At 41.6% G+C, this 21,009-nt stretch overlaps 1 protein-coding gene across 1 annotated transcript; it reads right to left on the bottom strand.

The window, feature by feature from the left end:
• Window positions 1-3,329: 3,329 nt before the first annotated feature.
• LOC136686856 (actin-related protein 2-A-like) lies at window positions 3,330-20,811 on the bottom strand. The gene is made up of 9 exons (XM_066660883.1): window positions 20,716-20,811; window positions 16,365-16,475; window positions 13,574-13,789; window positions 13,020-13,092; window positions 12,783-12,919; window positions 11,015-11,164; window positions 10,377-10,522; window positions 9,560-9,692; window positions 3,330-6,724 (listed from the first exon to the last, which is right to left on the bottom strand). The coding sequence occupies exons 1-9, from the start codon at window positions 20,761-20,763 to the stop codon at window positions 6,554-6,556; spliced, it is 1,185 nt and encodes a 394-aa protein (XP_066516980.1). The 5' UTR covers window positions 20,764-20,811; the 3' UTR covers window positions 3,330-6,553.
• Window positions 20,812-21,009: the final 198 nt, after the last annotated feature.

Genomic DNA, 21,009 nt, shown 5'->3' with positions numbered 1-21,009 from the left:
ACACTTGATTTAACATATAAAAGTATTTATTAGCAAGTAAAACTAGGGATTGGATGATAACCCCAAATAATCCCAGTCTGCCACGAGGAGAGATGTGGAAAGGGTTAAACCAACACATTCACTCTCAGAACATCAAACTTACAAACATCAAACGTATTGGTCTTTATTCTAATATTTTTTGAGCAAATAAGTTCTTACTGTTGCGATAAATAACATATTAAATCACATTTTCAGCGTTAGGAGTCTAGCCCGGGGACTCGTACTGAAGTGCTTGCACAGACATGGACCCCTGGTCTGCCTTGTACAGGTCAGTGGTGTTAGCCACTGCACTACACCATACCTCACGTCCCATAAACACAGTACACTGCACTGCCTTTTGTTCCCATTCCTGTACTGAGTTAAGTGCATTTGTGTTTTCTGGTGTGTTCATCCCATCTAAGACATAGGCTGCATCGCAATTGCGCACTTAATGCTAATTCTAAGTAGTGTTTGGCTCAGCCAATCAGATCTGTGAATTATGATGAGCGCTGTGACTCAAATGAGTGACACACAGCGGGTAGGGCTCCAGACACCGCTGTCCTGGGGGCTAGTAAAAATAGCCCAAGAGACGTGATAAAAGCTATTTTGGGAAAACTTCAGGACAACAGTTCTCTGAAATGAGAAAAGGACATTATTTAGAGCATTTATTTATAATTATTTCCAAATTTTGAAAATGTAATTTGATTTGACATTCAGTTGTTATTTATATAAAATGTTGCTATAATTACAAGGCTAATTCAATATGCAGGATATGGCACTGGCACTGTGCTGGACCTTGGCTTGAGAAAGTTTTCTCTATCTGGAGCTAACTGGATGAATTACCCCTGACCTACACTGTGCACTATGCAGTTTGGAGATATTTGAGGTTTTTTTTTTTTTTTTAATTGTTTAAAAAACAGTGTTGCAGCCGCAGCTTTGTATGAAATGCGTTGTCATAGCAACAGTTTACCACATCCTGTTAGGTAGTAGGTTGATATATTGTGTACTAATCTGTGAAATTCACACTTTTAAAGGTTAGAATATACTCTAAAGGATTAGTGTGTAGTACACAACAGAGGCACAGGCATATGCTGGATAATGTGCTCAAACTTTAACCAGTTTTTCTAGAAACAAGAACCTAAATTATTGCATTTCCAGGCAATTCCAAGAACGGGATTATGTTAATCATTCCCATTCTTTCACAGAGTTTCGCCAACTGCTCCAGACTGAGTCTGAAGACACTGGCCAACTCTCTCCAGCCAAATTGTTAAAGTGCATGGTTAAAAGTACTGGAAATTAGCAAGTGAGCAGTTAGCCTAGCACCATGTCTGAGGAAAAAGGGCTAAGACAAAGTGTAAACCTGGTCTTAGCTCAGCAAATATGAACAGGTTTTACCTGTGGGATACTGGCACGCACAGGAAATACCCCAGAGCTGAGCTAGAGGGGCAGTTAGAGGAAGGAAAAGCATGCCACACACACAGATCACATGCTAACTTTACACACTGTGTATCTCTTCTACACTCAACTGTCCATTCCAGTGTTTATATGTATTCAAGAAACTGTTTTGATATACTGTGAGTTTCCAGCAGTCTCTAGTCAGTAAGAATAAGGCTGAGATGAAACGACAGGCAGAAAAAACGTGCTCCAGATGAACGTCAAAGTAACAGAGCGAGAACAAATGCTCTCCATGTTGAACCATTTAGCGCAGAACTTCAAACGCTCATCTAGTGCAGTGTGGAGCCTGTAGCGTATTCCAGCAGAAGGCTAAGCAGCCTGGAGTTTGTGCAGTAGTGTTTTTCAGCATGGAGGACATAGTACGTAGTCTATAGTGTGTACTACATGTGACATGTAGCTGTCTGGCCTTAATTTAAACAGGCCCCACTGAGTCTGACTGCCTACGCTTGTTTACAAAGGGTGAAATGTGAAACAAATGTGAACACAGCCCCCTCTCATTCACACACAGCACGCCCGGTAATCTATACCAGAATCGTTGGTGAAGAAGGGGCTTAATAAATTTAATTCATTAATTATTTTGGTGCCTGCAGCGCTGTGCAAGTCACATACCCTCCATTCATTTTAGTTCCAGTCAGCCATTACGTACCAGGTACCGTTGTTATTCAGATGTTTCTGTTCATTCTCTCGGCTCCATTGACCTGTTCTACAATTATTGATTGTAATCTGCTTGTTGCTGTGCACGGTTTGTTAGTCCATTTCACCCTGTCATTCAATGGTCAGGGTTAGCTCTCTAACCCTAGAGAGCAGGTATGATTCGGGTGGTGGATCATTCTCACAATGTATGTAGAAGCAAAGAGCCAGAAAGGAAAAAAGAAAAAAAAATTGCTTCTCAAGAGTCCAGACCTCACCCTCACAGAGTGTGTTTGGAAGCTACTTGAATCATGAAAAGCAGAAAATGGCCATTAGAAGAAAACATGTATAAAAAGTAAGAGTTACCTAAAAAAACAAAGCTCATGACAATTGTAAAGAGACAAAATACATTTCACATGTTTCCTGCTAAAAGGAAGAGCTGAAGATCAGTGACTGAGGGTGACAAGAATGAAAGGAGATTAATGAACATATTAAGAGGTGACGTACAGGCCCATCTCCCACCAGCAGAACCTTTCCTCTGAACACTGAAGCTAGTAAACAGATTCCAAGAGCAATAAACAAATAACACTTCCTTTTCATCAAGGAGGAGGAAGAGTAGAGAAAGGGGGGGAGGACTGATGGAGAATGGAATAGAGAAAATGATTCATGTTTCTTTTTTGCATGCCAGGTCTGCTGAACGTATTCCCACAGCAAGGGACACTGCTACAGCAGAGAGAGAGAGAGAGAGAGAGAGAGAGAGAGAGAGAGAGAGAGGAGACAAAAAGGCAGCATTAGTGTCACAGACAGGTAGAGAGAGAGAGAGAAAAAAAAGGAATAGAGGAAAGGGGTAAAAGAGACAAAGGGGGAGAGAGAGACAGCATGTGTTAGACAGGGAAAGGCAGAAAAAGAGGGGAAAAATACAGCATGAGTGTCAGACAGAGACAGACAGCATTAGTGTCTCAGAGAGAGAGACTATAAAAGATGTGCTGAAGATGTTACTCTGTCTGTGTACAGGCAGTTACCATGGAAACTCAGACTGGTGGTCATTCTGAGTGCGCTGCCATGGTTACACTCCACACATGAAAGAAATGCACACAAAAACCACAGACTTATACACACACACAGACTGACAGACCCCCACCCCACACACGTGGTTACAACACTACATTAAAATGAACAAATGTTTAAAAACAAACAATTGCAGAATTATAAATCAAAATTTCTTTATTTAAATCAGCTGTTTGGCAGTTGGCTACAAACAAATAAACACATGAAAAAAAAAAAAAAAAGAAACATGATCCAACTTCGATTATGACGCTTGGCACAGTGTTACGCCCTGGTTTAAAGCATCCCTTAATATATTCACTCCTTCCATGTGTGAAAGGCTGGAAGACAGCGATGAAAACCAAGCAGACGTCCAGCTTTCAGGGCAGCCTCCATTACCAACCTCACCATGTCTTTTATTATTATTATTATTACTACATTTGCATAACCAGAGATATTATTATTAATAAAAATACAACACAAACCCAGCCCTTTTCCACACTTAAAATGGCTAGTTCAACCAAACAGTGCTAGCATAATTACTGAATAAAAGCTAGCATTGCTAGTTAGCATGATGTGTTACTATCTACTAACATTATGTTTTACAAAAAGCTAAGCATGAAATCTAAACACTGTTAGACAGCAATTTATCATGATAATTAGCAAACAAATTTCTTATCTAGAGTTACCTTCAACATCTCTTGAAGGTAAATGACAAAGTTTGCCTCAATAACTGTTCCTACTCTACTGACAAGGCTTTACCCTTGATGCTGAAACATTTCTACTGCAATTTGATAGCACTCAGCCATGGAAGCATTAGTGAGGTCAGATGGTTACTTCTGGATCACGTCACCCCTGCTTCAAAACCCGCTGTTGCAGGGGTTTTATATCCCTCTAGTCAACATTTGACATTAGACTCATGGGTAGCTGCTACAGAGCGTCCCATTTTGTGCTTTTCAGGAAACCTTTGGACATAGAGAGTAAATGCAAAGTCACTGGTTGTCTGGGTTTTGTCTTGAGCAGTCATGTTTTTGGGGAAAACTGAGACGATGCATGGAAGCTAGCTATTTTAGCTGGACTGTGAGGTAATGCTATTTAGTAACATTAGGTTTTAAGCACAGCTAGCCGTATTAGCATTGTGTGATTGAACTAGCCATTTCTACCTTTTTAACCTCTCAATCTTTACAGAGAGAGAAAGACAAACATTTCAATTCAGTTTTAAACCATTCACCTCAAACCCAGTCAGGCTAACCCCCAAAAAACTGGTACAACCAAACCATGCAGCGAAATTAACTGTATCAAAATGGAAACTGCATCAGAAATTAATTATAAAAAAAAGTTTGCATGAAGCTACAGAATGTGAAATGTCTAAACAGAAGAAACCCAATGAGTTCCAAAAGCAGAGCTTGGGCTAAAAAAAAAATAAATAAAAAATAAAAAAAAGATGAATAGAGCATAGGTTTGAGGTGGTACTGAGTGTGACGTGCTAATTTATGGTGAGAGAGGCTGCTGAATTTCACGTTAAAAAGACTACAACAAATCAGTACTAATGTGGCAAATAGTGAAGAAATTTTAACTTTGGTCGTGATTCACTGTGGGCCACATTAGCATGGTGTTTTAGAGAATGTGTCGAGAGCAGCACCAACACTAACCTTCAGTTCACAACAGTCTGGGATCAGTGATCCAACAGATCTTGGATCAGTTTTACAGCATCTTTCACAAAAGATTTATAAGAAAACTTGGAACCATGAAACTGATCAGTAAAAACTGCAAAATTATTTCCTAGGTGTCACAGGCTGGTCCAGAGCCAGTTAGAAGGGTTAGATAAAGGGGGCACGTCTGAGGGGCCCTCTGCACAATTTTCAGGTTTTTCTCAGTTTAAACACCAAGTGGGAATGATAATTTGGTCCCAACGGGGCGATATCCTAATTTCTGCTTGATACCCTAGTCTACACCTGTTTAGTACACTTAGTAATCCACTGCGTACAGGACTAGAATGTATTTCATAACAAGGCAAAGTGCACACTTCTGTTAACATAGAAAGCAATAAACACATAAGAAAACAAACATTAAAGACAGGGAGAAAGGTGATTTAAATACAATCAACCCACCCATTTTACATTTAAGACAGCAGCCTGTCTTTATAGGTCACTTAACACATTTGATACCATCGGCCTTAAATAGTATACTGTTCATCATAATCTTAATCAGCAAAATGGCTACGGTTTGTTCATTCATTCATTCACTCAGCTCAGCCAATTCCTATTATTTTTATAAGTGAATTTTTTCCATCTTATTCTGGTCAACTCTCTCCACTGTGTTCTTCAAAAATGTGAATTGTGGCGATAAAACTTCAGACAGACAAAAATCTGTGATAGACACCAATATCTAAATGGCTATGTGTAAAGATGGGCAGACAGAGAAAGAGAGAGAGAGAGATGGACAGACGGACTCCATTCTAGGATTAATTTTGGCAGAATAAACAAGTACATCTAAATGCATTTTTTTCTGACTGTTATCTAGCCCTCAACAGGCAGAACTCTTCAAAAAGTCTCACCAATAAGACAGCGAGGATATTTCAAAGCACTTTTTCACAAGATTTTTTTTTTGTTTTTACATGAGGAGGTGGGGTTAATTGAACCGTTGCCGTGTTAATTCCGGTTTAAATCCATTGTGCTAATAATTGCTTTATATTAATACACAGATCATATTAAATATTTGTAACTTGTGTAAAATGAGTTTTTACACATATGAGAATGGCTCGAGAAATATTCCGGAGATTCTCCTGCACGCGCTGCACAGGAGCTGGTCCACAGACATCTCCGTACACAGTACTCTAGAGTTTCTCTGGAAATTCTCCGGAGTTCATGTGTGAAAACGGCACTAGGCTGAAGCTTCCTCTTAGACTGGAAGTCTCAGTCCAGAGTATTGTTTAGTAAAGGACAAGTGATCCTTGTAAAGAAAAACAATGTTCTCATTTGTTTGTAAATTCCCCCGTCTAATGACAATACTATAAACCTTTTGTATTCAAGACAGCAGGGAAAATGTCTAAGAGAAATTAAATTAAATACATTTAAATTTTATTGGTGTGCCAGATAGAATATATGTGTGTTCGCAATCAGTGATTAGGAAAAAATTTAAATTAAAGGTATCCTGTCGTAAAATGACATAACCTCACCTACACATGTAAAACTAATCCCATTCCAACAGTGCTTCAGGCTGCTAACTGTAAAATTCAAGTATTTGATTATTATAATCAAGTATTTTTGCTAACTGTTATTTTCCCCATTTATACACTGCCAAAATGCCACCCTGTTTGTGGTGTTTGATTGTGTGTGTGTGTGTGTGTGTGTGTGTGTGTGCGTGCGCATGTGTGTAATTGCATGTGCAAATGTGTGTGTGTGGTTTATCTGACGGTCACTCCGAGTTTCTCCAGCACACGCATGCCTTTCTCCTGGTACTCTTCTCTGGTCAGCCAGAAGTTATCTTTATCCTTCATGATGTCAGCTAGCACAGCTCCGCCCAAAAACACCATGTGCTTACGACGAGGAGGGTCTTCAATACGGATCTTAAACTTCTACACAGAGAAAGAGAGAGAGACACTGGTTATGGCTTTAGATTTTCCACTATATTAACTCCATTTACTTAAAAGGGTACTGTATACAATTCTGGAGAACAATAATTAATATTTGTTTCAGAGTGTTTTGAACGAGCATGAACTCCCCTTGTTGTTGATTGGCTGAAATTGTGCTGTGGTTCTCAGTCCAAGCCACTTTGTTTGTCTCCCATTTACAGAACAAGGGCCAAGTACGACTGCTGAACTTATTTCCAGCGCTCAAACGTAACACGGAGCTAGCAGACTGTGAGCACACATTAGCTGAACTTAACAAAAAGTGCACTGGACTGAAATCCTGTACTGCATCTTTATCCATTGTATATTGACATATATACATTATATGTATTAGTATTATACAAATGATTACCACGTGCAACACAATTGTCTATATGCACAGAACAGAAATCCTGTTGACTCAAAACCCACTTAGAACTGTATCCAACAGGCAGCTGCTGAATATGTAAAGATAAACAGGTGAAGAAGCATGCCTGCTTAGACTCTCAAAATATGGAATGCCATTAAGTACATAAAACACATTTTGTACCTCAGGAGAACTATGAAGATAAATTAAACTAAAAAAAAACCCCTGCACCCTCTACACCTACTCTTTCCTCTGGATTCATGAACCAATCTCTAGGAAAAAAAATAGTTGTGCTGCTTTACAACTTCAGTTACAAATACTTTTGACCAGAGATTTCCTGAAAGTAATCTGCAGAAACATTTAATGATAGAGTGGAGCAACTGGCCTGTGGCTTCTTTATAACCATGTTTAGAGTCAATGGGTTTTCTGCTTTATAAGCACAACAAAAACCTTTAGGAATGACTGTGGTAATCAGCTGCACACTGCAGGATCCTTTTAACGCCATTTCCCAGAAAGAAATACGGATGTTTCAGTAAATGCTATGGAACTAATATTTACACTTCCAAGTTGTGCAACTCTGAAGGTGTGGATCCATCATCAGCAGGTCTTTAGAGTTAAAAAGAAGAAGATATATACTATACCAGCTTCATATATGAATGCAGTATTGTATAAGACTGCTTAATTTATATATTCAGTGTGCACAACACCTCAGAAAAACAGGTATACATCATCTATATGAGGAAATCTACTGGCATGAGGTGACCATTCACAAACACGTCTGCCCAACACATTTTTCTTGTTCCAAAAGTGTAATGTTCAAAGCTTCCCACAACACCCACCCTTCTGAACTTCCCAAATCGGTCTTGACACAGAACAGCACTGCTGTGATTATTGAAGTCACAATCTGTGACCATAAAGCCAATGTGTTTACTTCATCTTTATTGTTTACAAAGAGTTTATTCCTGGAAACAATTCCTTCTGGATGCTGAAGGAACTCTCTAACCTCTTCAAGGGTCCTTTGTTATTCCGCTGTTAAACTAATTGTGCAAGCACTTAGGATATAAACCCTAAAGAACAATTAAAATGTAAATTCATTACTGTATCAAATACCTCCCACTCAATGAAGGGTGCAGTGAACATTTTAGTTTGCAATATTTCGATCTTGACCACAACTGTGGTTGATTTGTGTCTGAAGGACAAATCTGTTACTGTCCCGGTAACTCAGGGAGTACCCCAGGGTTCTATTCTGGGTCCCCTGCAGTTTATCTTTTAGTCACTTCCTTTTGGTAGTATTTTCCACTACCACAGCCTCAGTTTTCATTGTTACTCTGATGACATTCAGATCCATCTTTGCCTCAAACTCACTGAATCATTTCCTCCACTGTTATCCTGTATTCTGGCGTTAATATTCTGGCTAAAAGCTCAGTTTCTCAATTTTAACCTGAATTTCTGTTTGTTGGTACCAAGTCAGCCATCGAAATCTCTGTCCTGTTTGAGTCTTCTCTCAGCTTTGACCCACATATCAAATCTGTAACCAAGTCCTGCCGTCCTGTAAAGATCCTGAGATACCAATGCACTCTTTCATTACATCACGGTTAGAGAATTACTACTGTAATTCTCTGTTCTGTGGCTTACCTTCTAATACACTCCGCCCTCTTCCATACATTCAAAACTCCACGGCCAGAGTCTCAGCACACACTAAGGCCAAGGCCTTGCATGGCCATCTCCCTCCACTCTGTCATCACTTCTACACACCTGAACCCTGCCACATAAACTCAGATCCGCTGATTCTGGTCTTATGACAATTCCTTCATATAGGCTTTCCTCAATGTGCGGAAGGTCTTTCAGTGTTGCTGCTCCCACAATGTGGAACTTCTTACCCTCTTCCATCCACTTTTCCTCCTTTCTTTCATCTTCCATCTCTAAGGCTCAGTATTTCTCGTACTGCTCTCCATTTTAATAGTGTGTCACAACTATTTGAGACTTCTGAACAATTCACTAGAGGTTTGCACTGTGCTAATAGATAGGATATATTCCCATTACTGGATAACATTAACAAACAATGTCAGTGCAAAAAATAAAGAAGCGAAAAAGTAAAGTGTAAATAAATAATTTTTTAATGACCCGACCAAAAAAATTGACCGGGTCACCAGGGCTTTAAACATTTAAGTCTTTTAATTATTAAGTTTTTAAATAACAATTGTGACGCCCCCTCCCCCCACTCCCAATTGCAGGCTTATGTGTCAGGAACATTTAGTTCACATTTGTACCATAACAGAATCAACGCTACTGGCGCCATCTGTTGGTGAACAACAACAACAAGGTGCTGCATTTACACAGCCCTTAGTATAGTGTATGTTCTGAGCAAATTAAGCAAATAAATAGAAATGAGAAAAGCAGCAGCTTGCTGGGCATGAAACTGAGTGTGTACGAACCGAGAGCTTGTCCACGTCTCCTTTGAGCACTCTCTCCAAGTAAAGCTGCTTCAGCTCACGCTCCAGACGGGACGGCAGACCTGGGTACATCGTAGAGCCTCCGGACAAAACGATATGCTTATAGAACTCAGCTCTGAAAGAGATCAAAGAGATCAGATTTTACTGCTTCATCTCTAAAGGTCTGTATTTGGGTCCATATTCCCAGAATGACCTACAGCACATTCAGAGTAGTTAATGAATAATTCATAGAACTCAGCAGACTATTAATTTCAGTTACTGAAGTCACAGTAGCAGGTAAGAGAGTTCATTTAGAAGAGGCTTCAACCGAGACTGAATGTATGGCCACGTTCTGATCCCAGAAAGGACTCTGTCTGGCTTGCCCTTTAGTATTAAAGAAGCACTAAATGACTAACTGTGTTTAAGGACATGCAGCAGCACACTTGACTGGCCTGGGCTGATACCCTACCTTCCTGGTTGTCCTACATTTACACTGTTGGATGTTTGACCCCTGATTCTCACTTATCTCCAGCTGTGGTTGTTCAGATTGTTCACTCAGCAAAAAAAACATTGTTATTAGCTGGAGGTGCATGCTGCCTTTTCCAGGCTCTGGTGGCATCATGTTGCAATAATAATTTAGAAATTCTGTGGTGTGCAGCCCTCACAATGTGCTAGGTTAGCGTCAGCACTAGGCTCTGAAAATCTGCTCCCCACACTTCATTTCACCACGAATCTGACTAATTCAGTCCAAGAACAAGGTTTATTTTTGTTGGGAGAACGTTACGGGTTGTTGCCATCACGACGCTGAAATAGTACAGACCTGGTGTCGATGTCGGCCGCTTGGATGGTGTTGAAGAGCAGTTCAGCCACGCCCACTCCCTCCACATTGATCAAGTGCGGCTGGAAGAGCGCCTCCGGAGCCTCGAACCGCTCACCTCCCACCTTTATTACCCTTCCATCTGGCAGCTTGAGAGAGAGAGAGAGAGTGAGAGAGAGAGAGAGATAAAAATGTGTTTACAAGGTTCTCTGCAGATGAATAATAACAGTAATAAAAATGCAAAGACATCACTAAAATGCAAGCAGGGAATAAAAATGAAACTATATAAAATTAATGTTTTATATATAACTCCTCAGTTTAAGAACAATGATCTCTTATAATAACCATAATATCACTTATTCTACTTATGATGCACTAATGAACGCACTACTAACAGACCTCTTATTTTTCTGACAGTATTTAGTTCAGTAGAATGTGGTTTTTGGACACAGCCAGTTTGACAGTGGAAATTTACTGCACCACACTGCTGCCCCCTAGTGTGGGAAAAAGCTAATTGCACTCACAGCTGGGCATTTCCTGTGTGTAGGTGTGAGTCATGAGCAAGCATGAGTGAGTGATTGTTATGCACATCTATTATTAATTAGGAGATATTAATGAAAAGCCCTTGTGTGTGTACTCACAGTATAGGATTCCACCAGCACAGTGGTCTCCAGAGCGAGTTTCTGCTCCTGCTCGATGTTGTAGCCCACGTAACACAGTTTCTCCTTCATCATCCTCACCGTCTCAAAGTCTGCCGAGTGGTTGAAGGCGTAACCCCTCAGCAGCAGCAGCTACATGCGATCAGACAATAGAGAGAAATCATTAGGAGGGAGGAGAGTATTTCCTCTGTGTCAGAGCACATGCAGGTACATTCACTCATTCACCTTTTTAACACTTAATTCTGTTCAGGGTCTGAGTGGGTCCAGACTCTACATGGATCATAGGAAACAAGGCAGGAGCACACACTGGACAGGGCACCGAGCCCATTACAAAGCATCACGCACGCGCACACACACACTAACACCTGACAATTTCACACACACACACACACACACTCTCACTCACACTCTCACTCTCACACACCTGTGAACAATTCCACATGGTCACCCAGTCACACTCACACACACCTGTGGACGATTTCACATGCTCACCCAGTTACTCACACACACACACCTGTGGACGATTTCACACGCTCACCCAGTCACTCACACACACACCTGTGGACGATTCCACAAGCTCACCCAGTCACTCACTCACACACACACCTGTGAACGATTCCACACGCTCACCCAGTCACTCACACACACCTGTGAACGATTTCACACGCTCACTCAGTCACACACACACCTGTGGACAATTTCTTTCTTTCTCTCACTCACTCACCCACCCACACAGTCACTCACACACACCTGTGGACAATTTCTTTCTTTCTCTCACTCACCCACCCACCCGTGGACAATTTCACACACTCACCCAGTCACTCACACACACACACCTGTGGACAATTTCACATACTCACCCAGTCACTCACACAAACACACAACTGTGGAACTGTGGACAATTTCACATACTCACCCAGTCACTCACACACACACACCTGTGGACAATTTCACATACTCACCCAGTCACTCACACAAACACACAACTGTGGAACTGTGGACAATTTCACATACTCACCCAGTCACTCACACACACACACCTGTGGACAATTTCACACACTCACCCAGTCACTCACACACACACACCTGTGGACAATTTCACATACTCACCCAGTCACTCACACACACACACCTGTGGACAATTTCACATACTCACCCAGTCACTCACACAAACACACAACTGTGGAACTGTGGAAAATTTCACATACTCACCCAGTCACTCACACACACACACCTGTGGACAATTTCACACACTCACCCAGTCACTCACACACACACACCTGTGGACAATTTCACATACTCACCCAGTCACTCACACACACACACCTGTGGACAATTTCACATGCTCACCCAGTCACTCACACACCTGTGGACAATTAGACACATTAACCCTATCACTCATATACGTGGACAATTCCACACACCCCGTCTCTTTGTCTCTCACACACACACACACACCTGTGGACAATTTTAAACTCACCCTATCATTCATATACGTAGACAATTCCACACATGCTCACACATTTGACGGTGACTAAATGGATCATTAACTGGTTTTAGTGTAAGTTATTACATTTTTAATGAAATATCCCTGTGCTTTCTGTAGTGTATTACATTCTCTGCGAGTATCTTCTAAGCACTGTTGAGCACAACAGCATGTGCACTTGCTTCCTTAGATGAGGACCTTGGAGGAGAAGAGAAAATGCCTGAGCTTCAGTGAGACGGCGAGGGCTGATCTAAACGTGCGTACCTTGATGAGGTAGCGTGTGATGTCTCGGCCAGCGATGTCCAGACGGCGTGTGAGGTGAGGCAGAGAGAAGCCCTCGTACACTGGGCAGATGTGAGTCACACCATCTCCAGAGTCCACCACCACACCAGTCAGCAGACCTACACACACACACACACACTGAGTCAGTTCAAACCAAAGACAGATAGGATGAAAGGTCCTGTTCTCAGGCTGGTAGCCAGATGTAGGAGGGTAGAGTACCTTGAGCATAGAGTGTGAGCACGGCCTGAATGGCGATATAAACACCAGCAAACTGGTACGTCTCAAACATCACCTACAGAGAGCCAGCAGAAATTAAACTCATGTCAGTGAGAAAGGGAAAGTCAAGATAAATCATCCTGTTTCTGCACAGACAAAGATCCTCATCAGAACAATAGCATTTAATTGCTTTGTATCTAAAGACTTGCTTAGTTTTAAATGATGTAAAATCATACTATTTGAATAATAATAAAAAACGATGTCATATCCTCAACTATTTTTCTGTCAGGTATTAACTGGATTTGACAGAAACTAATATTAATTAATATCTTTTTGAGAGAGTGTTTACAGTCTGAGGTATTCTGATTCAATAGAACTGTACACATCATCGCCTGAAGATGTAGACAGTGTTATATCAGCTGTATGGCTCTTACTGTAAAATATGGATTTTATTCCTCATTAACTACATCAGCATTTTTAGAAATAAAAAGACAATTTGCCAAAAAATGCAAATGCAAAACTGAGATCATCTCAGTTCAGGACTCCTACCAACACACCTCAATGATCTTCTCTCGGTTCTTGGTGGGGTTCATGGGGGGTTCTGTGAGGAGAATCTTGCAGTTGCGCGAATCGATGTTCAGCTTTTCGGGGCCGAAGGTGTAATCCCACAAGTGCTTCATGTCGTCCCAGTTGCGCACGATGCCGTTCTCCATGGGGTAGTTCACCTCCAGCATCGAGCGCAGCTCACTCGCCTCATCCCCCACCATCAGGTCCTGCCAGGGGCACAGGTCAGAGGTCAAAAGATCAAAGAACCACAGTCTAATGCATTAGCCAGGTGACGTTTACCATGTGTCAGCCAAAGAATGTGGACTTCGTAAAAATTCCCCCAGACCCCATTTCACTGTTTAGTTTCTCCTGAGAAGCCAAGCTTCGGTAAACTATTACAGCCTCACATCTGTGACTGCAGAGCCTGGGGCAAACACAAGGGGGGTTGCAACTATAAGAACATTGAACAGGATCTTCGTTAGGAGACCAGGGGCACGCAGCCAAGGGAGAAAAACGGCAAAGGCTTAATTTTGTAATTTTCGGTGAAAATCACGTACAGCTACGTTTCTTAAGTGATATATTGAGGCTGTAATAATGTCAGCCACAGAAACGTTTCTCTGGGGAATTTAAAGGGGTACTCCACCTATTTAGCAACACTTCTTTATGAGGTGGGGGACATTTAAAAGTGGCATTTGCCTCCATTTTATGTACACATACAAATAAAACATCATAGTTGTGCCACCTTCCTTTAATCATCATTAGTCACTCCTTAACTTAGACCAAAGTTCTGTTTCTCACTAATCCTGCATTGAAAAGCATTCTGTCTGTGTTTACACCGAGAAGACCCCATAAAGCTTGCTCTTTAGGGCACACATCTGGACGTGCGGCTGCATGGTAGGAAATAGAACAGGATGATAATGTCATACACAAAACAGAAATGACTGCATCGAGGTTAGTGGCCTGCAACTCTGCAAATGCTTTCAGGCAAAAAAACATTCCATACACGAGCAAAGAAAATTCAAAACAAGAGACATAGGACGTCTAACGTCATTATTCTCTGATTCTTTATTGGATCGTAAATATCTCCGTGCTGTTATTGAGACAAACTTCTCGAGGAGAAAATAACTCAGACACAGCACATGCCTGCAAACACACACACACACACCTGACGATACACTCACCATCACTCTACTGCCCTAGAACACATCAATAAGGAAGGAGAGATTGATCAAAAGAAGGGAAAGAACCAAACAGGAAAGTGCAATAGAGAGAGAGCGTGTGTGTGTGTGCTTCCTTTGTGAAAAGCCCTCGTTTATCTGATAAGAAAGCTCCTGTGTGTTCCACCCATTTAAACGTTATCAGCAAAGTGAATGTGACAAAATGTCCCTCTCTTCATGAGGCACTGTATAAAATTACTGCTGCGTGGATCGGTACAGTGCAGGCTGTCTAAAGGCATTCATACTCCCTTTACCTACATAAATGAATATGTTGTAACTGTCACTGCCCTCAGACTTCTATGCATCCTTTACATTGGAGAGGTAATCAATGTCAGTACATCCAACAGAGGGCAGTCTCCAGTCAAAAGTTTCTGATGACAACAACTAACAAACACGATGGTGAAGGTGGTGCTTGTAATGTAACATTACTCACTACAAAAAGACGAAAGAGGTGTAAACGGTGGTGGTCCGTGAGGCCGTTACACACTTTTCACGTTTTACTAGAGGTCGTGTTTCACTTGAACTGTGGCTGCACTGCCCCCCAAGGTCCAGTGCTTGTTCCTTGCTACTAACTGGGTAAATGTGGGCTGCAAAACTGTGCAGTAAACATTGAGGAACATTGTGCCTGTCCCCCTGCGTTCACAGTGGGATATGATTCATTCTCTGAGACCTTGTGATGTCTGAAAGATGTGATGGAGGTGCGAATTATGGGCGGAGTTTGCGATGCAACAACGCTGAGCTAAATTTAAATTTAACCAAATTAGGAGCGAAATGACGTGCTGATTACAAATGGGAATGGAGCAGGGTGTTACATAATTTATCTCTGTTACTCCATCAAGGCACTTAGTGTCAGTGAACATTAGACAGTTTAAAACTTACCTCAAAACTACACTTCAGAATCATTGTGATGTTCCACTGAGCTGTTATACAGGGTGGGCCATTTATATGGCTACACCTTAATAAAATGGGAATGGTTGGTGATATTAACTTCCTGTTTGTGGCACATTAGTATATGGGAGGGGGGCAACTTTTCAAGATGGGTGGTGACCATGGCGGCCATTTTGAAGTCGGCCATTTTGGATCCATCTTTTGTTTTTTTCCAATGGGAAGAGGGTCATGTGACACATCAAACTTATTGGGAATTACACAAGAAAAACAACGGTGTGCTTGGTTATGGTTTTAACAAAACTTTATTTTTAAAACTTTCATGAGTTATTTACAAGTTTCTGACCACTTATACTTTTATGGTCACCACCCATCTTGAAAAGTTGCCCCCCTCCCATATACTAATGTGTCACAAACAGGAAGTTAATATCACCAACAATTCCCATTTTATTAAGGTGTATCCATATAAATGGCCCACCCTGTAGTGTTGCTTGTCAATCAAGACTGAATATCAAATTCCAGCTCCACTTCAGAAGCGCTCACAGGAAATGAGTGGTGGACTATTTGGTGGCGAGAGGTGAAATGTCATTGTTTTTGTTAGCACAGGGTAAAGAGTGTATCTTTGATAAACTTTCTTCTCTTTGTCTGTGGATCCTGATGTGTTTGTGAGTTTTTGAGTTTGGCGAGATGCTGCTTTTACCTTGATCTCGATGTTTCCCACTTTGGCTGTGGAGCGGATGATGGGCCTCCCGACCAGCGCGGGGAAAATGTGCTCGGGGAAGTTAGACCCTGCATAGCCGCACTTCACAAACTGATGGAGAGAAAACAGACAAGGGACATGATTAATTCATGACCTGCATTCGACCTGAATATAATTACTGAGAAAGACTCATTAATCAATGTATTGAAACCAATGAAACCAGAGACATGCTAATTATGGATTTATAAAAGTCCAATTACACTGCTGTAAATGAAATTTACAGTAGAAGATGCTATTTTACAATGCAACAAAGTCAATGAGCAAAAAACTTTAATAATAATAATGATGTAAACTATGACAAAATGTTGTGCACTTGTGGTCAATGGATAAAACCTTAAGAACAATGTGAAATACTGATATTTGACACGTTATTTCTGAGTTGAAAACAGAAAATCACAAGAAAATATGTTGTTAAATGAAAAAATAGGAGAACTCCCAGAGAATCGTTCATTCGAGCATCTGAGAGTTCCTTGTATAAATGTTGGCCAATGATTTAAAGAGTTGAACCTCTTTTCAAGTGCCTTCTGCAGTTACTTTGAACTTAAAATGTTAATGTATCGACCAAAACTTGACTAAAACTAACAATAAATAAATTACTAAAATAAGACTCAGGCTAAAATTAAACCAAAATGAACACAGATTAAAATAAAACACAAACTAAACAACCTCCCACTAAGGATCCTCAAATCAAAGCGTGTATGGTTACAGCCTGAATATCTACAGAAGCATTTCCAACAAAACTGCTTCACTTAGAGCTCAGCAGTGCCCCCCTCCACTCTACACTTCTCCTCACTCTGTAAAGGGGCATCAGCTGCAGCGTGTCATTAAGAGAAACAAAGGAAAAGTCCAAGCGTGTCTAGACAGGCCGGAGATACACGGTGAAGACCAAGTGTGTCCCTCAGGCTTCACCCCAGAATAAAGCAATAAAAACTAAACTTACTACAGACTTGTATTTCTAGCGATTGTGAATTTCGGCACTGAAAATTCAATAAGACCTGAAGTTGTTGAGAGTGGTTTGGTGTGAAAAGCTCCTTTAAAGAGAAGCTTGCAACATCAGAACTCCTCACACTGTGGATAACCAGACATCTGAAGAGTGAAATGCCTGTAAACCTTCCCTCACAGAAGGTTTTGACCACACACAACAGTTATAAATACACACGCTGTGGCTTGAGATGATGTTTTATGCCAGATTTAACATAACATCCGGGCAGAGAGGTACACTCAAGCTTTATTTGATGCAGATATACTGCTGCTTTACTGTCTTCACTATAGAACAAAGTCAGAGAAAAAAAGCACCCCCTTGTGGAGCATTTTCTAAACATGAGAGAATATGTACGTGAGTGAGTAAGGTGCATTGAGGAGTAGGTTCGCTGCATATTTTAGAGAGGAAATCATGTACAGCATGACCCCTGGTTCCTCTCACCACGACTGCAGAGAAACCTGAGCCTGAACCTTTCTCTGAAATAACCACTTCATTTTGCATAAACCTTAAAGTTTTGTGCAATCTGCCTTTAATGAAACAGGAAGCTATTTTTACACATGGCTTTAAGCGAAGGCCTGGCGCACTTCAGCGGTGTAAGTATAGTGTGAGTCATGTTCAGCTCTTGCAAAGAGCTAGCCAACTTCCTGTTAACACTGGGGTTAGTATCAGCAGTGCAAAACACACACACACACACACACACCTCTGTGATTAGTCATAATACTCCAGCCAGCATCAGGCTAAAGAAACAGAATTTGCAACAGAAAATGCAGTGAGCCACTCACTCATTCACTCACATCACCACTTACACCCTTCCTCATGTATTCACCCCACCCTCACTCACTCACTCGTGTTATAAAGTGAATCTGTGATGTTGTCTTTGAAGTCTCTGTGGGTTTGAGAGTAAATGGAAGTGGAAAATGTCCTCTATCCGTGTGATGTTTAAATTTACCCACATTCACAGCGTCAGTTCACATCAGACCAGACTCGCTCCTCAACTCCCACACGGCCAGCTCCCATCCGCAGTAATCAGACATGAGAAACCTATCTGTGCTTGTGTTTATCTCTTTGTAGGGATTAAGTTTTGCCCGCCTTGATGAACACAGACACAGTGGGGACCGTTAGCTGCATAAGGGAAACACGTCATTTAAAACTGAAACCTCTTATTAGAAAAAGTTAAAAAGAGGTCACAGGCAGCTTTAGGTCGCGGAAGTCGAGACTGGTGTCAGGTCGGGTGTAAAAAGAGCACCTTTATACTGCAGTCATACAGGAGGATGGCAAATAACTACCCCACAAAGACAGAAAAAGTGTGTGTGGTTTCACGCTGCACTTCACAACTTCCTTTTATAACAAATAAAATAATGCAAACATCAGCTTCAAGACTAGTTCATTTTGTGTACACACACACACACATCCTATTTATGCTAGGTAGGATTTATAAACATATAAACAACATCTTAATTATTACTGTGATGTAACAATGAGAACAGAGCCTCTGTCATTACGACTCCAGACTCCACACTGCAGAAACAGCACCTGGATGCAGGTAGGAAACCACCTCATTCCCTCCCGCTCTCCCTTGGTTTCAGGACAGTGCTGTAAACATGAATTACACTGTAGGGGGAGCCCAGGAGCAAAAACACCAAATCTTACGTAGTGTTCCTTTAACATGTGTTTCATATCCGGACTTTATCTGAACAGGCTTAGGCCGGGGATTCTGTTTACATTTTTAACTCTGACTCCAAGATCTGATCTCCCTTTCCCATGTAAAACACACACAGCTCCCATTTCTCCTCCTGAAATTAACTCCTGAAATAACAGGCAGTGAAGCGTGGCTGGATGCACAAGACCAGTCATTCTTTCAAGTCCGACATCCGTTATTGAACTGATTTTGAGGAAAGAGAAGCCACTGATCTTAATTTTCGTTTGTGTAACTGTATGCGGATGCAGACGACACTTTCTATTCACATTTTTATTAAACTTGGTCAGGATCCATCTCTGCCGATCCCCAAGTACTATCTGCTACAGTCACAAAGCGTCTCAGGTGTGTTTACACCTGGCTTTTAATTCGGTTTACTGAAATCTGAACGTCATCCAATCACCAAACACAGTAAACAATTAGCCGTTGATTCAACGTTGAAATAACGTAATGACTGACGTCTAATCAACGTTCTCTTAAGGTTGAAAATGAAAGTTGAAAAGACGTCCAAACACAGACATTGAAAAGACGACTATTAGACGTATTTTGGACGTCCATTGACGTTATCGATTGGTCACCAGTTAACTAACTTATTAAGATGGATTTTGGACGTCCGTTGACGTTTAAAATATGTCCTTGACGGACAGACTACTTTTAGACCTATTTTGAACGTCCAGGGATGTTCCTTGTTTACTGGGAAAGCACGTCCTAACGCCCGGTGTGTGTCAGAATGATTTAAGTAATCACAGAAATTCAGCATAAGACATTTGCACAATAACAGAAACAGGATGAGGAGGTGTTTACACTACTTTTAACGGAGAGGACTCGTAAACCGGAGTGTTTGTGCCCGTGTGATCCTGATAAATCTGTTTTTATTCGCTCTAACGTCTGTTTTAGCTTCTGTGAGAGGTTTTCTCTGTGTTCAGACTGTGAATAATCCCCAGCAAAAACGTAAAAACTGCTTGTATTTATGGAAATACCGGTTCCATGTGTTCAGGTGTCTTTAAGAGGAGGAGGGAGGCTGTGTTTGTGAAACCGGAGTTTTGAATGAAAGGGCCACGGAGAGCTAAGGCTAGAAAAAGCTGGTCCGCAGGTTTACACATCAACCCCCGTTTGTTTCTGAGAAACATTGGTTTTAAAGGATAAAAGCTGAACAATGCTGGTTGTATACGTTGCTAAAAGACGAAAAGAAGCCATTAAAAGCGCTATAAATGTGTGCATTTGTGTTTCCTCGCTGCTGACAGGCACATTCCTGACAAGCCGAAACCCAGCCCAGACAGATCAGCACTTCCCGTTCCACTCGCTTCATTCACAACTCTCCGCTCCACCTTAAGTACAACCGCACTCCCAGCACACGGGGCTCACCGTCCGGGTTTAACCCTCTCCTCTGGACTGTCTCATTCATCATGTGGACTTAACCTGAACACCAGAACTCAAAAGATATACGAGGGAAAACCAGAGCGTACGTTAACGTCCACTGCTGCAGTATTTAAGGTGGACCGGGGAGATTCCGGTACGCTGCTAAAAGCAAAATACCTCCAACTGCAGTTTTTTAGGATTGTCTAGAAACATGCTAATAAAACCACACTCTCTAATCCCCCGAAACCGCTCACCCCGGTGCCGTTGTCGCACACCACCACTTTCCGTCCGGAGCTGTCCATCTCTGGGTGAGGCGCGGGAGCTGCTGTGTGCCGAGCCCAGCTCTGCTCTCTCTCCGCGGGAAGAGCCGCCCCTCCAGCGCCGCGGCGAGCCACAGACTCGTCACCCGGAGACTCGCAACTCAGGGCTCCGCTCACTATAACAGTGAACGCCAGGGGGAGCCAGATAGAGAGACCTCAGTGAATAGGAGTGAATGACGGTGAATCACTCGACTGAAAAGGAATGAGCACCGCAGTGAACTTTGGTAC

This window comes from Hoplias malabaricus, chromosome 2, assembly GCF_029633855.1.
Source record: "Hoplias malabaricus isolate fHopMal1 chromosome 2, fHopMal1.hap1, whole genome shotgun sequence".
Classification (NCBI taxonomy): domain Eukaryota; kingdom Metazoa; phylum Chordata; class Actinopteri; order Characiformes; family Erythrinidae; genus Hoplias; species Hoplias malabaricus.
This window is presented reverse-complemented; position numbering and strand designations above follow the sequence as displayed.

Coding starts and splice junctions, on each gene's coding strand:
- LOC136686856 (XM_066660883.1), bottom strand. CDS start 20,763: ATGGACAGCTCCGGACGGAAAGTGGTGGTGTGCGACAACGGCACCGGG. Junction 13,790..16,364: donor TGGGAAACATCGAGATCAAG/GTAAAAGCAGCA, acceptor TGCCCCTGGCAG/GACCTGATGGTGGGGGATGA. Junction 6,725..9,559: donor GAGACGTGGACAAGCTCTCG/GTTCGTACACAC, acceptor TTCTCTGTGTAG/AAGTTTAAGATCCGTATTGA.